This window comes from Gouania willdenowi, chromosome 7, assembly GCF_900634775.1.
Source record: "Gouania willdenowi chromosome 7, fGouWil2.1, whole genome shotgun sequence".
NCBI classification, from domain to species: domain Eukaryota; kingdom Metazoa; phylum Chordata; class Actinopteri; order Blenniiformes; family Gobiesocidae; genus Gouania; species Gouania willdenowi.
This window is the reverse complement of record NC_041050.1, coordinates 11186863-11205204: the sequence shown is the minus strand read 5'-3', so window position 1 is coordinate 11205204 and position 18342 is coordinate 11186863. Positions and strand designations below refer to the sequence as shown.

At 37.2% G+C, this 18342-nt stretch overlaps 1 protein-coding gene across 11 annotated transcripts in view; it reads left to right on the top strand.

Annotated features, from left to right (window-relative positions):
- The first annotated feature begins 2080 nt into the window (after positions 1–2080).
- The window catches only part of LOC114466650 (rap1 GTPase-activating protein 1-like), an 81164-nt gene continuing 64902 nt past the window's right edge, over positions 2081–18342 (top strand). For 3 of the 11 annotated variants that reach the window (XR_003674460.1, XR_003674461.1, XM_028452253.1), the window contains exons 1-2: positions 2082–2232; positions 17793–17828. Coding sequence is in view for 9 of the 11 variants with exons in the window: in XM_028452253.1 (XP_028308054.1) it covers positions 2189–2232; positions 17793–17828 (80 nt within the window). In the remaining 2 variants the exon portion in view is untranslated. Of the gene's footprint in view, positions 2233–17792; positions 17829–18342 lie in introns of all 11 variants that reach the window. The other 8 variants (XM_028452258.1, XM_028452255.1, XM_028452250.1 and 5 more) reach the window with 4 other exon arrangements.

Sequence of the window (18342 nt, the reverse complement as noted above, 5' to 3'; positions counted from 1 at the left end):
AAGGTTCAGTTACAGACATTATTTGGTCCAGACTGAGTTGACCGGTAATATGAGACACCCAAGAATAACAAATGGCTTTAAATGATTGCATGTGCTTGGCTGCGCTCAGTGAGTAATTGTGAAGTTGGAGAAGTGTAATTTAAAAGAAACAGTCAGTGAGATCAATCTTTGCCTGTTTCCTCCTGTTTTAAAGCATAATTCCTCTTTGAATGTGACCTAGTTTCAAATATTTGTATGGTGCCCCTTTTTCACACACTCAGCCTTTCGAAACACACAGGTATCTGTACTCCTCGTTGAGTCAAGTATCGGGAAAATATTTACAATGTATACAGTAGCCAGTGGCTGAGTGTTCAACTCAGTCACACGAGCTGCAGGCATCTATTATAGCTCTGCCTTCTCAGCCAGTATATCTTCCATCTTTCCATCTTTTGTTTAAAAAAATAAAAATCTGTTTAGTGCTTTTGATGAAATAAATGCTGGAAAAAATATTACCTCCTTGGCAGAGGTAATAACATTTCTCTAGAACAAAAGGATTAAAGTGTTGTAGCCTGACTTCGTTTGGAAGTTGCAGGACTTTTGTCATGGAGCAAATTTCCTGGACCATAAAAGCAGCTCTGAAGATCCCCATCGTAAACCACACACCTCATCGTCTGCACTGACTGAAACCTCTCTCTCTCTCTCTCGCACACAAGCATAATTGTTTTAGCTAATTGAATTGTAAAGAAAGTAGATGGGATGGTTACTGAAGAAAGTAGGATTGACATAAATAAACAATTAAGTTCCACACCCAAACAAAATTGGATTCTGTCTTAGACTGACATATATCTTAACTGATCTCTGGAAGAAAAACGATGTGTAGTTTTTGTCCAAACCACAAACATCTCAGTTTGATTGTAATTTGAGCCATATTTTTAACACGTCACGTGTAAACTTATACATTTAAAGTGTAATGCATACGCGGCAGTACATTGATTTGACATCGCTTTTGCCCTGACAGGAAGTTGGCTTGTCATCGCCACTTGAAGACGCAACAGCGTAGTGTTTTATTTTGAAAATAAACTGGATATTTTATTCTGTCTGTGCACTATATCTTGTCCCGCATGGGATTATCTTTGCTGAATTCATGCAGCATTGTTCCGGCGTTTGGCAAAAATAGAAGGGTTGCAGAGGTTACGCAGCTCTGCTGGGCCGTGTAAGCATGCGGTGGAAATTGACACATTGACTTTAATGGAAACATGTCAGATCCGTTGCTGTTATGTAGCAGATACACAGCAGTCATGTATTCAGTGGAAATTTGGGGTTAGTCAAAGGATTGTACTTGGCTAAAGTTGTAGAATTGGTTGTCTGAGCTGCAATACACTCCGCCCTTTTTAGATACGTGACCCAGCGCTGGCCAATGATGGGTTATCTGCGGCACTTTGTTCAGCTCAGCCAATCAGACAATACTATGATTTCAACCAATCACAATCCTGACTTGGCGTTGCTAGTAAAGATAGTGCTGACCAACCATAGCCCTCCTGGAAGTCAGATTCTCAGTACTCTTGGCTGCTTCAGACATTTTTGACAGACTTCTCGTCATCAAACCTTCTTTACTATACACATTTTTTTGCTAGAGCTGTAATGAGCTTTAAAAAAGAGGAAAACACTTTGGGTGATCATTCCTTCCACAGTGGAGCTGCTAACTTGGTGATTAGGACTCCACAGAAGAATGATGGACTATTTGTCTGACGTCTGCAGCTTGTTTAACCAGCTGTTTTCCAGTGAAAGAGAGGGAGTACCAGTGTTTCCCGACTTGTTTTAAACAAAGTCTCCCCAGTGATTTTCATCAAGGTCATTTTTAATTTATTTTTGCCATTATGGAGCAAGTCTATTAAGAAATGCTATGTGCCTGCGAGACACTGCTCATATGAAATGCTGCCTGCCTAGACTCTTATGATTCCTGGGGAGACTATTTGCTGGTCAGCAGCCTCCTCCCCCTCCTCTTTTGTCCTCTTCATCCTCTCGCCTTTCCTCTACTGTTTGTGAAGGAGGCGTGTGAGCAGGGAAGAAGGCAGGGCACATCAGCCTGGGCTAGAGGGAGTGGAGTAAACCTTACAAACACACACACACATGCTCAGTCAGCGTAAGTGACAAGTGCTGGCTCTATTCAGCTCTGAGTTGAGTGACTCGCCGCTATCTGACACACACCATGCCGCACAGAAAAAGGAGTTTCACATTTGGAGCCTATGGAGGGTAAGATTAGGAATTTGAATATTTATAAGTGTGATGGGAATTCTGAATGAGTGTCCATTTTTTGGCATCTGCATTGATGACAGTGCAGTTTCTGGGTCTGTATTTGTGCTGGAATGTTATCAAAACAAGCTTTTGCATCTGTGGCTATTTTTCCTTCCTAACCAGGCCTAAGATTCCTGCTGTGGCTGTTTATATTTGATACAAACAACATATCATTTAGGTTACATTAATCACTCATGAATTAGGCTTAAAAAAACTGCCTGTCATGCAGTGAAATCTATGGGATTGATCTTGTTTCTTTGGTCAACGGGGATTTATCATTTATTGTAGTACTTTGATGAAGCCGAGACATGTGTCCCATGTTCTTCTGCTTCAGACATTGCTTGACACCAAACTGAAGACACAGAGTCAGCAGAGTCTTGCTGAGAGGGTCAAAAAGTGAACAGGTGCCACCAGTGAAGCACGCCTGACAATGCACTGTGTGTCTCTGTCTGTAGCCTAAAGAAGGTTTGGAAATTATACAAGAGCAGATCAGGCTGAGTCATGTGGAATATTGACAACAGCAGCAGCACTTATTTTTGTATTAAGCCTGTGTGGAGACATAATACAAAAAGGCAAAATGTATTAACCCATTAGTTGTACAGGACACAGGGTCAATACATAAACTTAATGTCCAATTTTTCTGTTTCCACATTTGTTGATTTATTTATTAACTTCACAAAGGTCATATTTTCACTGGCGTTTGTTTGTCTGTTAGCAGGATTTTGTCAAAATGGATTTTGGCAAATATTTAACCAAAGATAGACCTTACACCATAGAAGATGCCAAAACATTTTGGTGGGGATTGGATCTATACACTGATTCTAGATCAGTTTAAAAGATCTTTCATCATTGCTGAAATTTAAACAATATTTCTCAGTTCATAATTACGGTAAAGTATGAATGATAATGGGACCATGATCACTGATACAGATAACTGCCAATATGTGACGGAGGTTTGCACTAACTGAATGCTTTCGTTTAGTTTTGTTGCAATCACTTTAGCCTGCAGTAGCTCTGTTTTTAGCCACTACAGAGACTGTATTGAGATTAAAGGTTCAATACATGTAACTTAAGTTAACATTATCATGTTATATCAGAATCAATTAGTGCATGTTTATCCCTGAATGTGTTTAATTTTGTATTAACAGATTTAAACAACCAACAGAGCGTAGTTTGGGTTTGAGCGGATCCCTTGGGATAGATATCTTTTGTTTTTAACCATCACAATGTGTCTCAGCGCTAAGTTTAAGCTAAAAAAACAAAAGATATGTTTTGTATCTAGACTACAGCAAATTTAGAGGGGATTTTTAATCTTAGTCACAATAAAATATTCATATACTGCAACATTCCAACAGACAATTTAATACAAAGCTGTTATTACTATATTAATCAGCATCATATTCAATGCTTGTCAAGCTCTCGTCTGTCATGGACTGTCACTTTCAGCCCGTGTTGGTATTTGTGTGCTCAGCAGACTTTGACTCAGACCATGAAAAAAGGAGCATATCAATGTCAAGTTTAAAGTATCAGCACAAACTGTATCGCGTCAGACTGGGAACACAACATTAAATGAATACCATGTCACATTTTTCTATGCAAGAGGTAAGAAGACCAATAATAGGGCTGGGACAATCTACAGTTCATGAGACGATATAGAGAAAAGACCCAAATGCAGTTTTTATTTGACTAACGCTATATATACTTATGTATAATCTTTCCAACTCAGTGTGTGTACAGTAAATATAATGCATTGGATTTATATAGTGCCTTATTTTGGTCACTCAAAGCACTTTACATGGCATTATTCTTGCACTCCACACTTAGAGTATATATAACAATAACTTATTATTATTGTAAATAGGACCATTTTTTTCCCACTAAAGTGTATCTCTGCAAATAGAACTCAAGAACAGAGGCCGACAATTAATGCCAGTCGAAAATTCAAACCAAATCATGTCGTCTTCATGACCTTCTACAAAAAAAATATTACTTTCTAAGCATTACGTAACATAAGTTTTTAAAAACATCCAACTAGAACCTTCTAAACAACCCAGGGCAGTAAATATGACATCACATGACAAACATACAAAGAAGTAAACTCAGGACAGACATTCTTAAAATTGGCGTGATGATGGATTGACGGACAAACAGATGGATTGAAATTCTGGCTGAAAAGGCAGACAATGGAAAAGTTCTGGATCCTTCTGCAAACATTTGCCTTATACATGTCCAGTTATGTCAGATGGATGCAGTAATTATTAGTTTTTATTGTTGGCTCTGTGACACAGTTGATCAGAGATGCAGAAGGAAGGGGGTCAGCTTCCTGTACAAAACAAATTTGTTTTTGTTCAGCAGTGGCTCTAAAAGCTGGTGCTTTATTATATGATATGCAACACATTCTGTATCCCGTGGCCTTCAGGGATCGTATCCTCTTTGTTCAGACGGATCAACCTTTCTTTTGCACTGAATGCTGTATACTTTTAATATATAAAAATACACCTCCTTTTCATAATATAATTTAATATGAAAATTAAATGTTCATGTTATTGGGGCAACAGTGATTTGCTGTTGCCCCAATAATTCTTTTACTTAAAGCTACGGTATGTAGAATCCTGAAGGAACCTCACCGGTCTTTTTGCGCACGCGGAGACTGTGGAACTCTTTGCGACTGTTTTCCCCATAGACTAGTAACAAATGTAGGGACTTTATCTTGTGTTGTGTGAGAGTTTTGTTGTTTTGGAGATTTGAAAACAGTATCAGAAGTATCACTTGCTGCTGTAAGGATAGTAAGAGACTCAGAGCCACTCCACACACACGCAAGCAACCGAGCTGCAGCCGATCTCAACTGATCAAAGCAGACAGACTCCGACCACACTGCAGATCAATTGGGTCTGTTCTTTCCACCTTAGATTATTTTTAATTAGCTATTTATTCCGTCTTATATCACTCTCTCTTTCACACAAAGAAAAAATTCCTTTGTTCACGTTCAAGTTTGTATTTACTGTATGTACTTTTTTTAATCCTCTTTATATTGAACTTCACACCGCGCACAGACTCTTCAGACTCTGTTCCTCCTGAACACGTTTGTGTCTTTATTCTGTTGCGTCTCCACTTCAGTCTTCTTTTCCCTCTTGCTTTGCCGTGTAACCGCTGTGCCAAAAGCCACATTGGAGACTTCTGCTAGAAGACATGCCATGGGACTGTCCCTACAATCAGATCGAGAATGTGCATTGACTTTTGACGAGCAGTTCAAGCAGCCAATATTAACCCTTAAAACAGCTCATGGCATCACGCTGTTGGTAGAAAGATCTTTGATTGGCTGAAGTCCAGCATCATGTATTTTGAAGGAGCAGAGTTTCGCTGTCCACTCAGAACACTTTGGATGACATTATGTAATACAATAAAATAAGATGATTATAGATTTTTGACCAAATAAAGTTTGACATTTTCATTAATTGCATTGTGGGATGTGGAGTCCCGTAAACGTATCCATAGAAGTGTTTTTACTTCATTCTTGCTGTGATTTCTTGTTTCTTCTCTGGACAATTAAGGAGGACAGTGATTCACCATTTTTGTTCTAGTTTATTCCCGGTATTTCCCGTGATATCAGAATGAACTAAAAAACACCATGCATATGTCTTTTACATCCTTTTATTTTGGTCAATTATTATTTATTCATTTAGTCTTACACTGCATTTAATCAATAAAAAGTTATCAGGGGTAGCAGCTTTAAGAGTGCAGCATTTAACTTTTTGACTGTGTGTAGTTCCTACTCTTCATCTTGATCAAAAAGCTGCAGAAACATATTTTTGTCATCACTGACAAATGATGTTTCCTTTGAAATCATCACTGAAAATACAGCCACGATCTGTGAAATGAACTGAATGGCTTGTCACTCCGTGACCTCAATGACGAGGCCTTCAGGCAGTGTGAATAATAATAATATATGTTGCAGCGTTCTATAAAAAGGACTGGAGGAGCCAGTTCTATCAAACAACAAAAGGGTGAAATGCTATTGTTTGACACTCAAACAAGTTGCTATTTTTGTGCAGCCAGCTGGTGTAAAAATGTTTTACCCACAAGTAAACAACAGCACAATATGTTAAAGTGATGTCGTGGTTTGTGGGCTGGGGGGGCGCTGTCCTCGAGGGGCTTTGCACGGAAGCTCACCCTCGGGAGTTCCCATTGGGTGCCCTTCCATTTCCTATTCTGACCTCCTGTTCCCTTCCCCCTCACCTAGGTGTAACACTGCCCTCTCTTTTTGTATCCTCCTTAGGGAGGGCTGGTGATGGTCACAATTATGCCATAAAATAGTCATTTATTCAATTGCAATAACAAAACATGCATTGCTCTCTTAAAGATTGCACTTCTTGTAATGTTGACCTTCGACAGCATGTGCAGACAAAGTGAAGAAAAAAAGGTGATGTTTATGTATGTTTTTCCATTTGCTGATATATCATGAGGACAAAAGTGAATGTTTACATGGCAAACAATGATTGCACTTCAAGGCAGGAGTACTTGAGAGCAGGAAGTCGTTCAGGTAGATTTCTAAAGGGTAAGAGAAAAACAGGCAGGACCTGTGTTGCAACCTGAGAGCGCTTCAGTCAGTCCATAGTGCATATTTATACTTGGGTTCATGTTTATAATACTAGGGGAAATTAAATAAGAATTTCATGATATGAACTACAGTTAATCTTTATTTTTTGGGGGTATTTTATTATGAATATTTGAAGGAATGATGAATGACTGTATGGCTGTAGATGCATGTGTGAAAATGAGTTTGACTGATCACTGTATGTGATCCTTATATTGGACAACCTGTCCAGAGTGTATCCCTTTTTTTTGTCCTGCAGATAGACATATTCTGAAAAGAGTGCATCACTACCTCACACCATAACCACATTTCAGAGATTATATTTCCACTACCAACAGCACAATTTGAATAGCTAAACAACACATGGTCAAACTTGAATGTAAATCTGAATTAAATGTAACATTGCCATCATGCCATCCTTTTTCACAGTTGGAAAGTGGAGGAAAATCTTATTTATTCTATATTTTATTCATTTTATTTATTTCATTCAGTTTATTTCCGACATGGTTACATTCACTTTTTTTTTTTTTTTACATTTTTTTTTTTTTTTTGTGCATTCCGAAAAAGGAGACGAGAGAAGCAGTTTGCTTATCTGGGTCCCGTCCCCTGTTTTACCATCGCAAATTTACATGGGTTTACATGTCTCTCTGGTCAAACATTCTTGAGTTGTTCTGAACAGTCCTTTTTTGTGTATTCTCATCTGTAGTCAGTGTTGTCTTTTTTTTTTTATTCCTCCTCCTCTCTATCGTTGTTCGTGTTGGCCTTGTTCCCTGCCAGACGTTGTTAGCATTCCTCCAGTTCAAGAATAGTTCCTCTTTCGAAGGTGTTTGGAAGGATTTTCCCTTTTCATCCATAATGTCACCACTCGGGAATGTCTCTTTTGGACACACAAGTTTGCAGCTTGTTTTGCCTCTACATCAAGGTTAATCCAGTTGTTGTTAGTTCTATTGGCAGTGTTGTATTTTCCACTGTTAGATTTAACTTGTATAAACACATTATATCTTAGTTCATAAGCAAGGTAGTAATTTCATTGTATTATATCTTAGTTCATAAGCAAGGTAGTAATTTCATTGTACAGGAAAACGTGTTTCTAACTGCACATATGACAATAAACACTTTGAATTTAAATTTAATGTAATCCTTAATCACCCCACCACCTAGCAATTGAAATGAATAAATGACAGACCTTTTTTACTCTTGGTTTCCACATTTAATTCAGTCTCCGTAAAATAATCACAGTCTGAGTTTTGTTTCCAGTGTTTACATAGATCTGGGTCCATATCCATGATTACCATCAGTAATGTTGTTTAGGTGGATCCTTCGTATTTTCCCAAGTCTTCCATCGTTTTGATGAGGATTGGTTTTCCGTTCTCTTCTCCCAGTGGTGTGATAAAAATCTTGCAGTTTCTTGTCCACGTCCTCACAATTTTTCCTCCTTTTTTTATTTGGCGTGCCTTCCATGCAATGCTTGCATTTTGTTTCGTCAGGTTTTCATTGATGTACACCTTCGTTCCCTTCAGTTTATTTCCTTGCTTCAGTAGTTCTCCTTTGAATTTCATATTCGTGAAGGTTATTTTTACAGCTCTGTTATCATTTTTCTTTGGCAGGAGATGGCAGGAGTTGATGTTGTCAGGGTTCAGGACAATGTCCTTCGACTCCAGGTAGTCAATGACCTGTTGTTCAATCGATTTTGTTTCTTCGTCACCCACGTAACTCCTGGGTTTTATCTTTAGGCCTGTGATGATGACATCTTTCTCTCTTTCCTTTTGTTCCAGCTGTTCAACCCTGGCGTTCGACAATTTTTTCTCTTCAGCATTTCTTTCATTCTTTTCTTTCAGTACCTTTGCTTCGCTTTGTAGGTTTTCCAGTGAGTTTTCCAGCATCTTTTCCAACGACTTTATCTCGGCAGATAGGTTTTGTAGACCCTCGCGTATCATCTCCTTGACCTCTTCTAAACCCGAATTGGGTTCTGAAGGGCCTCCCTGCGGTTTTTTCACCATTTTCCTTCAGTCTTGGGCCCAATTTTTGTTTTATATTTAGCTAATCACGACAACCGAAGCTAACCGTGATATTTGAATGTTGTCTGTCCATTTTCACAGATTGTCCTCCTATCTATTTATAGTAAAAAGCATTCCTAAAAACATTAGAATACATTTGCTTTTGCCATGGAAAACTCTGAATACGTTATAATTGCCTTTTTTTTTTTTTTTTTTTACAGAAAGGACAATCAGGGTTTTTCTCTGTTTCTAATAATCATTGGAAACAGGTGGATATCAAAACCTTTCAATAATGATTTGGCACAGCAGATTATACGTCATCACCATTCATGAAACACACACTGTTAAAAAGCTTTGTGGCAAAAGAGCATTTATATTTCACTTCCTTCCTGCAGGCAGTCACAATTCCCAATGCTTTATAACCATTTAACACATTAAACAACCATGCTGGAGAAGAAAGAAATGTAGTGAAGTTAAAGTTGGAAGAATAAGCAAACTGAACAGAATGGAGAGAAAAAAGACATGCAAAACAAATCTAATGACTAGAATCAAATTCAAGACAAGTCCTAAACTAAATCTCATACAGCTTGTTCAGACTTTCAGCAAAATGTTTGTGTAAGATTCAATTATAAATGAAAATTATTATTATAAATAATTTGCAATTATGAAAAACTGTTTTTTAAACAAATCATTAACCTTCTTATCTTCGTAGGCTTTTGTTTATAATGTTAAAAAAATAGATATTCTGACACCACGTTGATAATTTCTTCATTAAAAAAAAAAATCAGTTTCCCCCAATATTAGAAGTGATCAGATCCAGACTGCATGCTTACAGTATCTGTGTGCTGAATGAGGCCATTGACAGAGATTAGTGTAAAGCATATGATGAATGTCCTCATTTTACTACAGTACACAGAGACACAGTGTGTAAAAGCACACACATATATGTGCTAGACTCTGCACTATTTGTCTAGTTTAGTAGTAAGGATGCTTTATTGTGTAAAATTTGATTTTAATTTATTTTTGTAATGTAAAGTGCTTTGTATGTCTGAAAAACACTATGTAAACCTAATGCATTGATTTTTGGATGTTGTGCTGTTTGTAAACCCTATAAAACACTGAGTCCCTTTTTGCTGGGATTCACTTTCATGATGTGGCATTTCGATTTCTGTGACTTGTCAATGGCAAAACATGAAGCCCTGCAGGTACTTCAAACAACCTGACAGCTCTTTTTTTTTTTTTGTTCTTTTTAAAATATTTTTTAGGTGTTTTACTCAGGTTTCTGTTGTTCTTTTAATTTGTATAGATGCAATTACTGTTATCTTGTCATTTATGTGCACGATTGTATTCATACTGAAAGAAATTTCAATAAAGAAATGTAATCGTTTTATTTTTTCGTTCGCCTTTGAACATGTTTGCAAAAGAAAAACAAAGCTACACTCTTCTTGTTATCGCAGCTAAGTAAAGGTGATAACAGAGACACCGATACACTTTAAAACTTACATCCACATTTTGGACTGTAGAAGGAAAGGGTGTTTTTGTGAGAACATGCAGAATTAACTCTATCAAAACCTAAAACCATTGAATTATGGCACTGAGGCAGTATTTTTAATCACACATTGTAGTCAGTGAAGTATAGTCACAGAGCTACTTTTTTAACCAAAAAAGATGAGAAAAAAATAAAATTGATATGGCAAAATACCTGGAGTAGAGAGCTTCATGCGCACTAAACTGTTAGACTGATCCATTCTAAATTACATACTGTATACCCTTTCTTTAAACAACTAAAAATAAAAAATAAAACCTTATGTTGACTAAAAGCTAGATATGGACTTAAATAGCATAGGTTAGCATGTTAGCTTGAATGTTTATTTTAAGTGTCCTTTTTAAGGTGAAATTTGAACCTCAATCTTGAGCTGTTCAAAGACTACAAATGAGATGAGAACATGAATGACCAAGAATTTTAAAGCTTAGTTTAATTTCTACAAATGGAGATTATTTTAAGAAGAATCTGAAGTGGAGCTGATAAAGGAGGTTTTTGGTGTGGGCAACACTTCAAACATGGCGTAGGATCCATACCATGAGTACGTCTGATATGTTTTGAGGTAAAGACCAAAAGATTTTACAGTGCCTTATCTTTCATAGCAACACTGTTTAGCGTTGATATCCTAGAGCCATATTCTTGAGTTATAGAGGGAGTTTCAGTGTGTGTTTGTGTGAGCCAGTGTTCACTCGAAAGTACAACAGACGATGAAATGCTGAAAGGCTTCAGCAGAAACTGGGTGATATGCACCATCACACCCCCATCCTCACTGTGGTGGGACATATGCTGCTCTTCATCTGGATTAGTCTAAAATCAACATGCCTCTTATGTGTCCGATATAGATTTAGTGGTTTTAGAACATGTTGCTTCAGCAGATTTGTAGCTGAACAACCAACTTGTTTGCATTAATCTGGATTTCCTCCAGGCTGACACCTCAGCACTGTCTGCTGACCTACTTGCCATTAGGGGTGTCGCTGACTTAATGTACAATATTGCAGCTGATTTTAGCGTGAAAAAGCATTAAAATAGTTTAGACTACAGCGAGTCATTTCCTCCTCTGTGTCGCTAAAGTGTGATCGGATTGAATTAAGTCATTGTTAGGTGACATAGCGAGGCTTTTACTTCCCTAGAATTGCCTTCAGCGTTTTCAACACTATTTAATGCTATTTAGTTTGTGGTATCTCTCAGACCGGGAGCATGACTGTGGAGGGGAGAAATGTTTTCTTTGTGTGGCCATGTTAAATTTGCAAAAACACACAAAAAACTACTGTCTCATGTCTTGGGCTACTTAAATGTTCTTTTAGCATCAACAAAAAATTATGTTTCATTTAAATTATGTAGTTCCTGGTGACTTCTGAGGTTCTTGCCAGGGGGTGGCAAAAAATAAATAAATAGAATTAAATATATAGACAGTTTCGAGATTTGCACCAACCCCAATGTGTGTAACATATACAATGCAAAAAGGATTAGAAACATAATTGATAATGTCGACTACAAAAATTGGTGTGAATGTGTCATTTAATGTTTTAAATTCATGATAAAATCAGGCCGGTGGCCACTTTCTGCTTTATTTTTGCTATGGTATCATATATGAACTGCCGGGCGTAGTGTCGCTTCACCATTTACATTGTGAAGAAGAATTTCTTGACGAAAGAAGAACCAACCTAAAGTCTCAAAGTTTTGGGACCATTTCACTCTAAACTTATATTGGTATTTTGTAAAGTCACTGTGTTTTATGGCACAGTATTTGTACACTATGTACATTATAATTAAGAATTGTATTTTTTCAAATGAATTTGGGAAAACTGTAATGAAAACTTTTGACCACTGGGGTGGGGTGGGGGAGTGCACAATGATCTTCTTTTAGTAAATTTAGGCCATCAACACAATGTTTTCATCAGATTTGAATGTGCAAAATGCATTGGTGCAAACAAATTGGTCATAATTTGCTCTTTTCCACCCAAATAATGATATTCTTTGTTTTTTAGCGTAGACTTGGATTTCCTGTCACGAGAGACTTTAGTCAACTCTGCTGCTTCCCCTACATTTGTGTTTCCTTCTGCTCAGTCCAAATTTGCTGTGCTTATTAACTGTGCATCAGTGATGAGAATAGCATTAAACAAAGTGTACAAATGGGCTGTTTGTTCAATTACATAAGATGCTGTTGCACTCTATCTGGCGATCTATACTTGTGACACCTGAGATGCTTTACTGAAGCTCAGATAAAAGGGAGTTATGTGAGGTCATTTTAGGAATGAAGACGAGCAGCTTTATCTTGCTTTTAGTCTTTTGTTGCCATTTTAAAAGTAAACTGATCATGCTCAGTAACAGCTTTGAGGTGAGGACAACAACAAAAGTGCACGGTGATCAATAACTCTGCTACATGTCACTCTTATCCCATCGCTGCCCTCACTATGTTGCTAGTGTATGACTTTCTGTTGTGTAGCTGGGAGTGTGTTTTACTTCAGTTGTCTCACACTGGTTTCGGAGTCTCAGTGTGGAGCTTTTATCCTATAATGCCGACACACCCATGGTTGATTTCATTTTATGGGAATTTCATGAAACCTGAGTATAGATGGTCACTCTGTGAGTGTTATTCTTGGTAATGCTGTGCAAATGAAAACAGCTCAGCCCTTCTTCACGAACCGACAGCCTTTAAGTATTTTGGCATCCTCCCGAGGACCAGCATGCATTCCACTTAAAGATGGAGTTCAGTTCACACATGTATGCACACGTGTATATTGGTCTGATTGAAATTAATACTGATGGTAGATTTGAGCGATAACAGCACTACAATTCCAAATAGGTCACGTCCCAGTGATGCCTTGGGTTGAAAATGAGGAGTTATTCTTTGCATGGAGGGAAGTCAACCCACCATAGACATCTGACTCCAGAGTGCAATGAGCAAACAAACTCTCCAGGGCTGGTTTGCACTCACTTACATAGTTTTCTACAAATGAAGAAAGAATAAACAATTAACTTTTGGTTTCTTTTGGTTTGAGATTTTTCTGTTTATCAGATTATTAAAGCAGAACTAAGAACTAATTTGCACTTAGCGCTCCCCCTATTGGTCCTTTTTGGTTATGTCACTGTCGTAAACACTGTACCCCCTGCCGCCTGCCCCACCCCACAGTTACATGTGCACCTTTGCTTTCCCAAGACAGTAACAACCGATCACTATAAAAATCCTAATACAACAGTGACACTAAGGGTTCTTTCACGCATATAGTACCATGTGAACAATATGAGGAAGAAAGACAGGTAAAATAAATGAATGATGTGGGAGTAATACGGAAGGGAGTGTGGAAATGTGTGCTGTTTGTTTGTGTGCTGACAAAGTGGCTCTGAAAATGGATGGATAGATGGATGGATATTTGTGTGTGTGCTGCCTGATGGAGCGCTAGGTTGCGAGTGTGTGTGCGTGCCTGTTGAGCAATCGCGGCGCCGAGACAACAGTGTGTGTGATTGCTGTGTGTTGCTGCTGAGCTGTCACTGCATGGAGTTTCTCCGTTCCTCAGACAAAGGTCTTTTCTGCCTTTTTTTTTTTTTTTTGCTGGTTCCGCCATGATATAAGCTTGAGAAAAGTGAATTTGTAGACAACCGTGTGCTCATAATCTAGCATTAGTTTGTATTGAGCTGCCGTAAAGCAGTGCGTCTTGTTGCTGGGTCGGAGGCAGGAAAGTTGCAAGTGCCCCCTCATGCAGCCTTTTGGTAACAAAATACAGAAGAAGACTTTGCGTGGAGAACGATTAAAGACTCAGAATCTCTGAAGCCAAACATTGCAGAGTGGTGTACATCTTCTCAACCTAACCTTCTCATTAACGTTGCAACGAGTTGTATTTCACAGTTTCAGGCTAATGAATATGTTGTACTGCTATGTGTTCAATCAACAAATGTTCATTTTAAAAAAAAAAGAACGGAATTATTATTATGAATTATTTATATATTATTCCTCAACAGGATAGGTAAAACTCTGGAGGAAGTTTCACCGTATGGCTACAATGTATCTTATATTACATTATGTAGTTTAAGTGAGCTGTAGTAGGGGGTACATGGCTTCAGGTTACATATCTGAAGGTGTACGGGACTGAGAAAAGTTTGGGAACTACAGCCTTAAATCATCCAATCATTACTCATACACATCAATCTCACATTAACATATATAGGGCTAGACTATTTTCAAACTGATGGGAATGTTAGCTAACATTTTTTTATAGCTCAAGACATAATGTAGACCTTATAGAGCAATAAATCAATGGTATTTCATCTGAAAAACCTCATAAAAGAAATGTCAGAGGTCAAAAATGCCACTCGCAAAATGGTTTTTGACTCCATCACAAATGATCTTCTTTCATGTAAATGCTTCTATGACTTGAATTTGTCAAACGTTTTGCACATTGCTATGGGGCACTGATTGTAAAGTTTTGTAAACTTTTTACAACATTTAGCAACAAACAATGTTTCAAAAATGTATGTAAATATTAATTTTGACCAGATTTACAGCTGTTTGTGAAATTTGTGACATTTCTTTTCTCGTAAAAATACAATGTCAATGTTAAATCTAAATGTTTAATATTGTGATGCCGGTGAATCTAGCGGGCTGTGTTTGTTCTGTGTTTGTTCTAGTGTGTGTACATGGTGTTTGATGTTCCCGTGTGTATTTGCCGCCCTGAACTAGTGGATGTGACTTTAATGTTTTTTTCTGTTTTGGGCTGTCCTCACTCTCGCGTTAGTTCCTGGTTGGCGGTAGTAGAACGAGAGTTAGTACGTGATTGGCGGGAGGAGGAGGAGAGTAAGTTCATGTTCTGACAGTGTGGGTGCTTGTGTGACAGCACTGTGTGTGATTGTTCTGCTGCTCTGAATCCAGCAATTAAAAGCGACTTCTGACAAGGCTTCAGTAATCCTTATTTCTTGTCTCATCCTCACTACAATATTAAATCTAAATGTTAAATCTAAATCTAAATATTAAATCTAAATGTTACATTTAAATGTTACATCTAAATGTTACATTTAAATGTTACATCTAAATGTTACATTTAAATGTTACATCTAAATGTTAAATTTAAATGTTACATCTAAATGTTACATTTAAATGTAACATCTAAATGTTACATTTAGATGTAAATGAAAAATCTAAATAATAAATGTTGGATCTAAATCTAACTGCTAAATCTCAATCTAACTGTTAAATCTAACTGTTCACTGTTAAATCTTACTGTCACGTGTGAAACTAAATATTTAGCTAATATGCTAATTCACTGAAAGTACCAAAAATAAAGTCATTGACATTTAGATTTATCAATAGGATTCAACATTGACACATTTTTACTCGAAAAAAAAAAAACAAATTTCACAAATATTGCTGTAAATCTTGTCAAGAGTAATATAAAAAGAATTCACATTGATTTTTTTAAAACGTGGTTTGTTGCTAAATGTTGCGAAAGGTTGCTGTTTATTTTAGCATTCGCAACTTTACAATCAGCGCCCCGTACATTGCATTGTGGGAATCCGGTAGGAGTACATACAAGAAGATTACTCTGCTCACGTGTCCAACAGTATAAATGTAACAGCAAATGTAACTCTATAACAAAACACAACCACACACAGCTTAAATCTCCTCTCCGTGCTTTGTTTTGTGCTTAGTGTCAGCATTAAGCACTTAAGAAGCTGTTTTGATCTTGTTAGTCAGATCTCTCTCCAGAATGATTTGATCCTTTGGGTGCTGCTGCGTCATGCACATTTATCCATAGAACAATGAGCAACCCTGGTGGCTCTGCAAGGAGTGGCATGGAGGGAACAGAAACACACACTCAGTGGATGGATGGATGGATGGATGGATGAGACAGGGTGGACAGCAAAGGGAGGGATGAAGATAAATCAGCCCTACAGTCTGTGTTATCTCATGGTGATTTGGGTTTAGGGGGGAATCAGCCAGTGTTTTTGAAGGGTCAGTGAATGACATCATGGTGCTGATGCAGATGCCATGACACACTGGACATGTCAGGATGTGAGGTGAATCTTTATTGTTGAATATTTAGGTTTTGTCAATCCTCCATCTTCTGTTCAGCAGAAAAAGATTGAGTTGCATTAAGCATAAATAATTCGAAAAATTGCTTTATGACAAATAATCTGAAGCCAAGAAATATGCATCTTAACAAGGCTCCAGTAGTTTATGAAGGGTTCCACCTTTCAGACATGAAGCTAATGCTGAGTTTCCTCTGCACTGATGGTGCCATCTATTGGCCGATAATGCTCTGCACATCATCCTAGGATTGTAGCATTATCTGCTCATAGTATCCAATGATTTAATGTCTAATAATAATGAATGTTAACACAGTTTGTTCTTACTTACCTTATATAAGCTTATATCATGACAGTTTATTGTTTGACAGCTCAGTTTGTATATCAGAAAAAGGCAGTCTGTTAATGTTTCTTCGATCCTTACGAATTTTAATTTTAGTTTAATTCTTTTTTTCTATATTTTTGTTTGAACAACTGCACAAAGTTTTCAAAGGGTGGCATACAACACACTTTGACAGATTCAATAATAAAGTAAATAGATGCCTGTGGTCTTTATGAGTCCTCTTTTTTTTTTTTTTAAAAAAAAAAAAAACAAAACTAAGAGGGAAATAAAATAAATGAATAAATAAATAAAATAAACTTGGAAAACAAAGAAATGTAAATGTTTTCCTTTGAGGTTCAAATCACCCTCTTTCCCATGTATGTTTCAAAATCAAAAATAATATAATTGAATAAAAGAAAACAAAAAGAAAAGTGTACATAGTTTTATATATCAATTTACAAACGCACATACAACACAAACATTTAAATGTACCGCAGTTATGCTCAACGCAATTACAAATTAAACTTTGGTTTCAGTAGCAAAGAGGCAGAAAAAAGAAACTTATCTTCACACTCAAAAGTTCAAGTTCAATATAATATTCTTCCCTTATCACAATAACAGCTACATACAACACCAATGCAATCAATTCAAAATAAATAAATAAAAATCTCAGGCTCTAAGTATAGCCACTTTTTTTGTAGTTTCACAATGTCCATTGATCATTTTCAAACAAAAAAAATAATAATTTACTCCAACGGTTGGTTGTAGGAATGCAATAAATTACTTTACTTGTTTTAAAACATACTTAAGTACAAGTAAAATTACTGATTAAGAAATACAGCCTACTCCAAAAAGTACAAGTACTCATAAAAGCAACTTACAGTAATGCGGTTACTTATAATCTGTTACTCTTGGCAATGGTTTGTTTAACAAAAAGTCTGTGTGTTTACTGCATATAATACAGTATTTCTTTTTAATATGTTATAGCTGTGAAAAGCATGAATATCTGACTAAATATCTGCTTTTTATCTCTTTTTTCAGAGTGGACAAGACCTTTTCCAAGGCCCGGAGCTTATGGTGAGTTTTTCAAATCTGTTTTTGTATTAAACTATGAGCTGAGGCAACACAGCTTCATCAATCAGTGCAAATGAAGCTTATGTAGCTGTGGTTTGTTACACGTGTTGCTCTATGGAGTCCTGCTCAATGTCACCCTGGCCTTGAAGGTTTGTAACATGTGACTCAGTTCACTGAATAGACTGGAAGTGAGATGAATGAGTCGGTGGGAGGAGTGGCACATACCATGTAGCTGCTGCCATCTCTGCAATGGTGGCTGAGCTGGAAAAGCTGATGCTTAAAGAAGCAGACGGGGACCAGCGCGCACACACCTCCTGCCACTGCAGATGAATGTTCTCATCTATGAATGCTGTAGGTGTGGTTGCACAGGTGTTCCTGCTCTGATCAGCTGGATATTAATAGAATCCTTCAACAAAATAGCATTGTGAACTATATTATTATATATTACACAGTAAGGTCTGCATTACTCAACTGCAACATAGGTGATGCACATGTAATTTGGAGAGCGTCCGCTCAC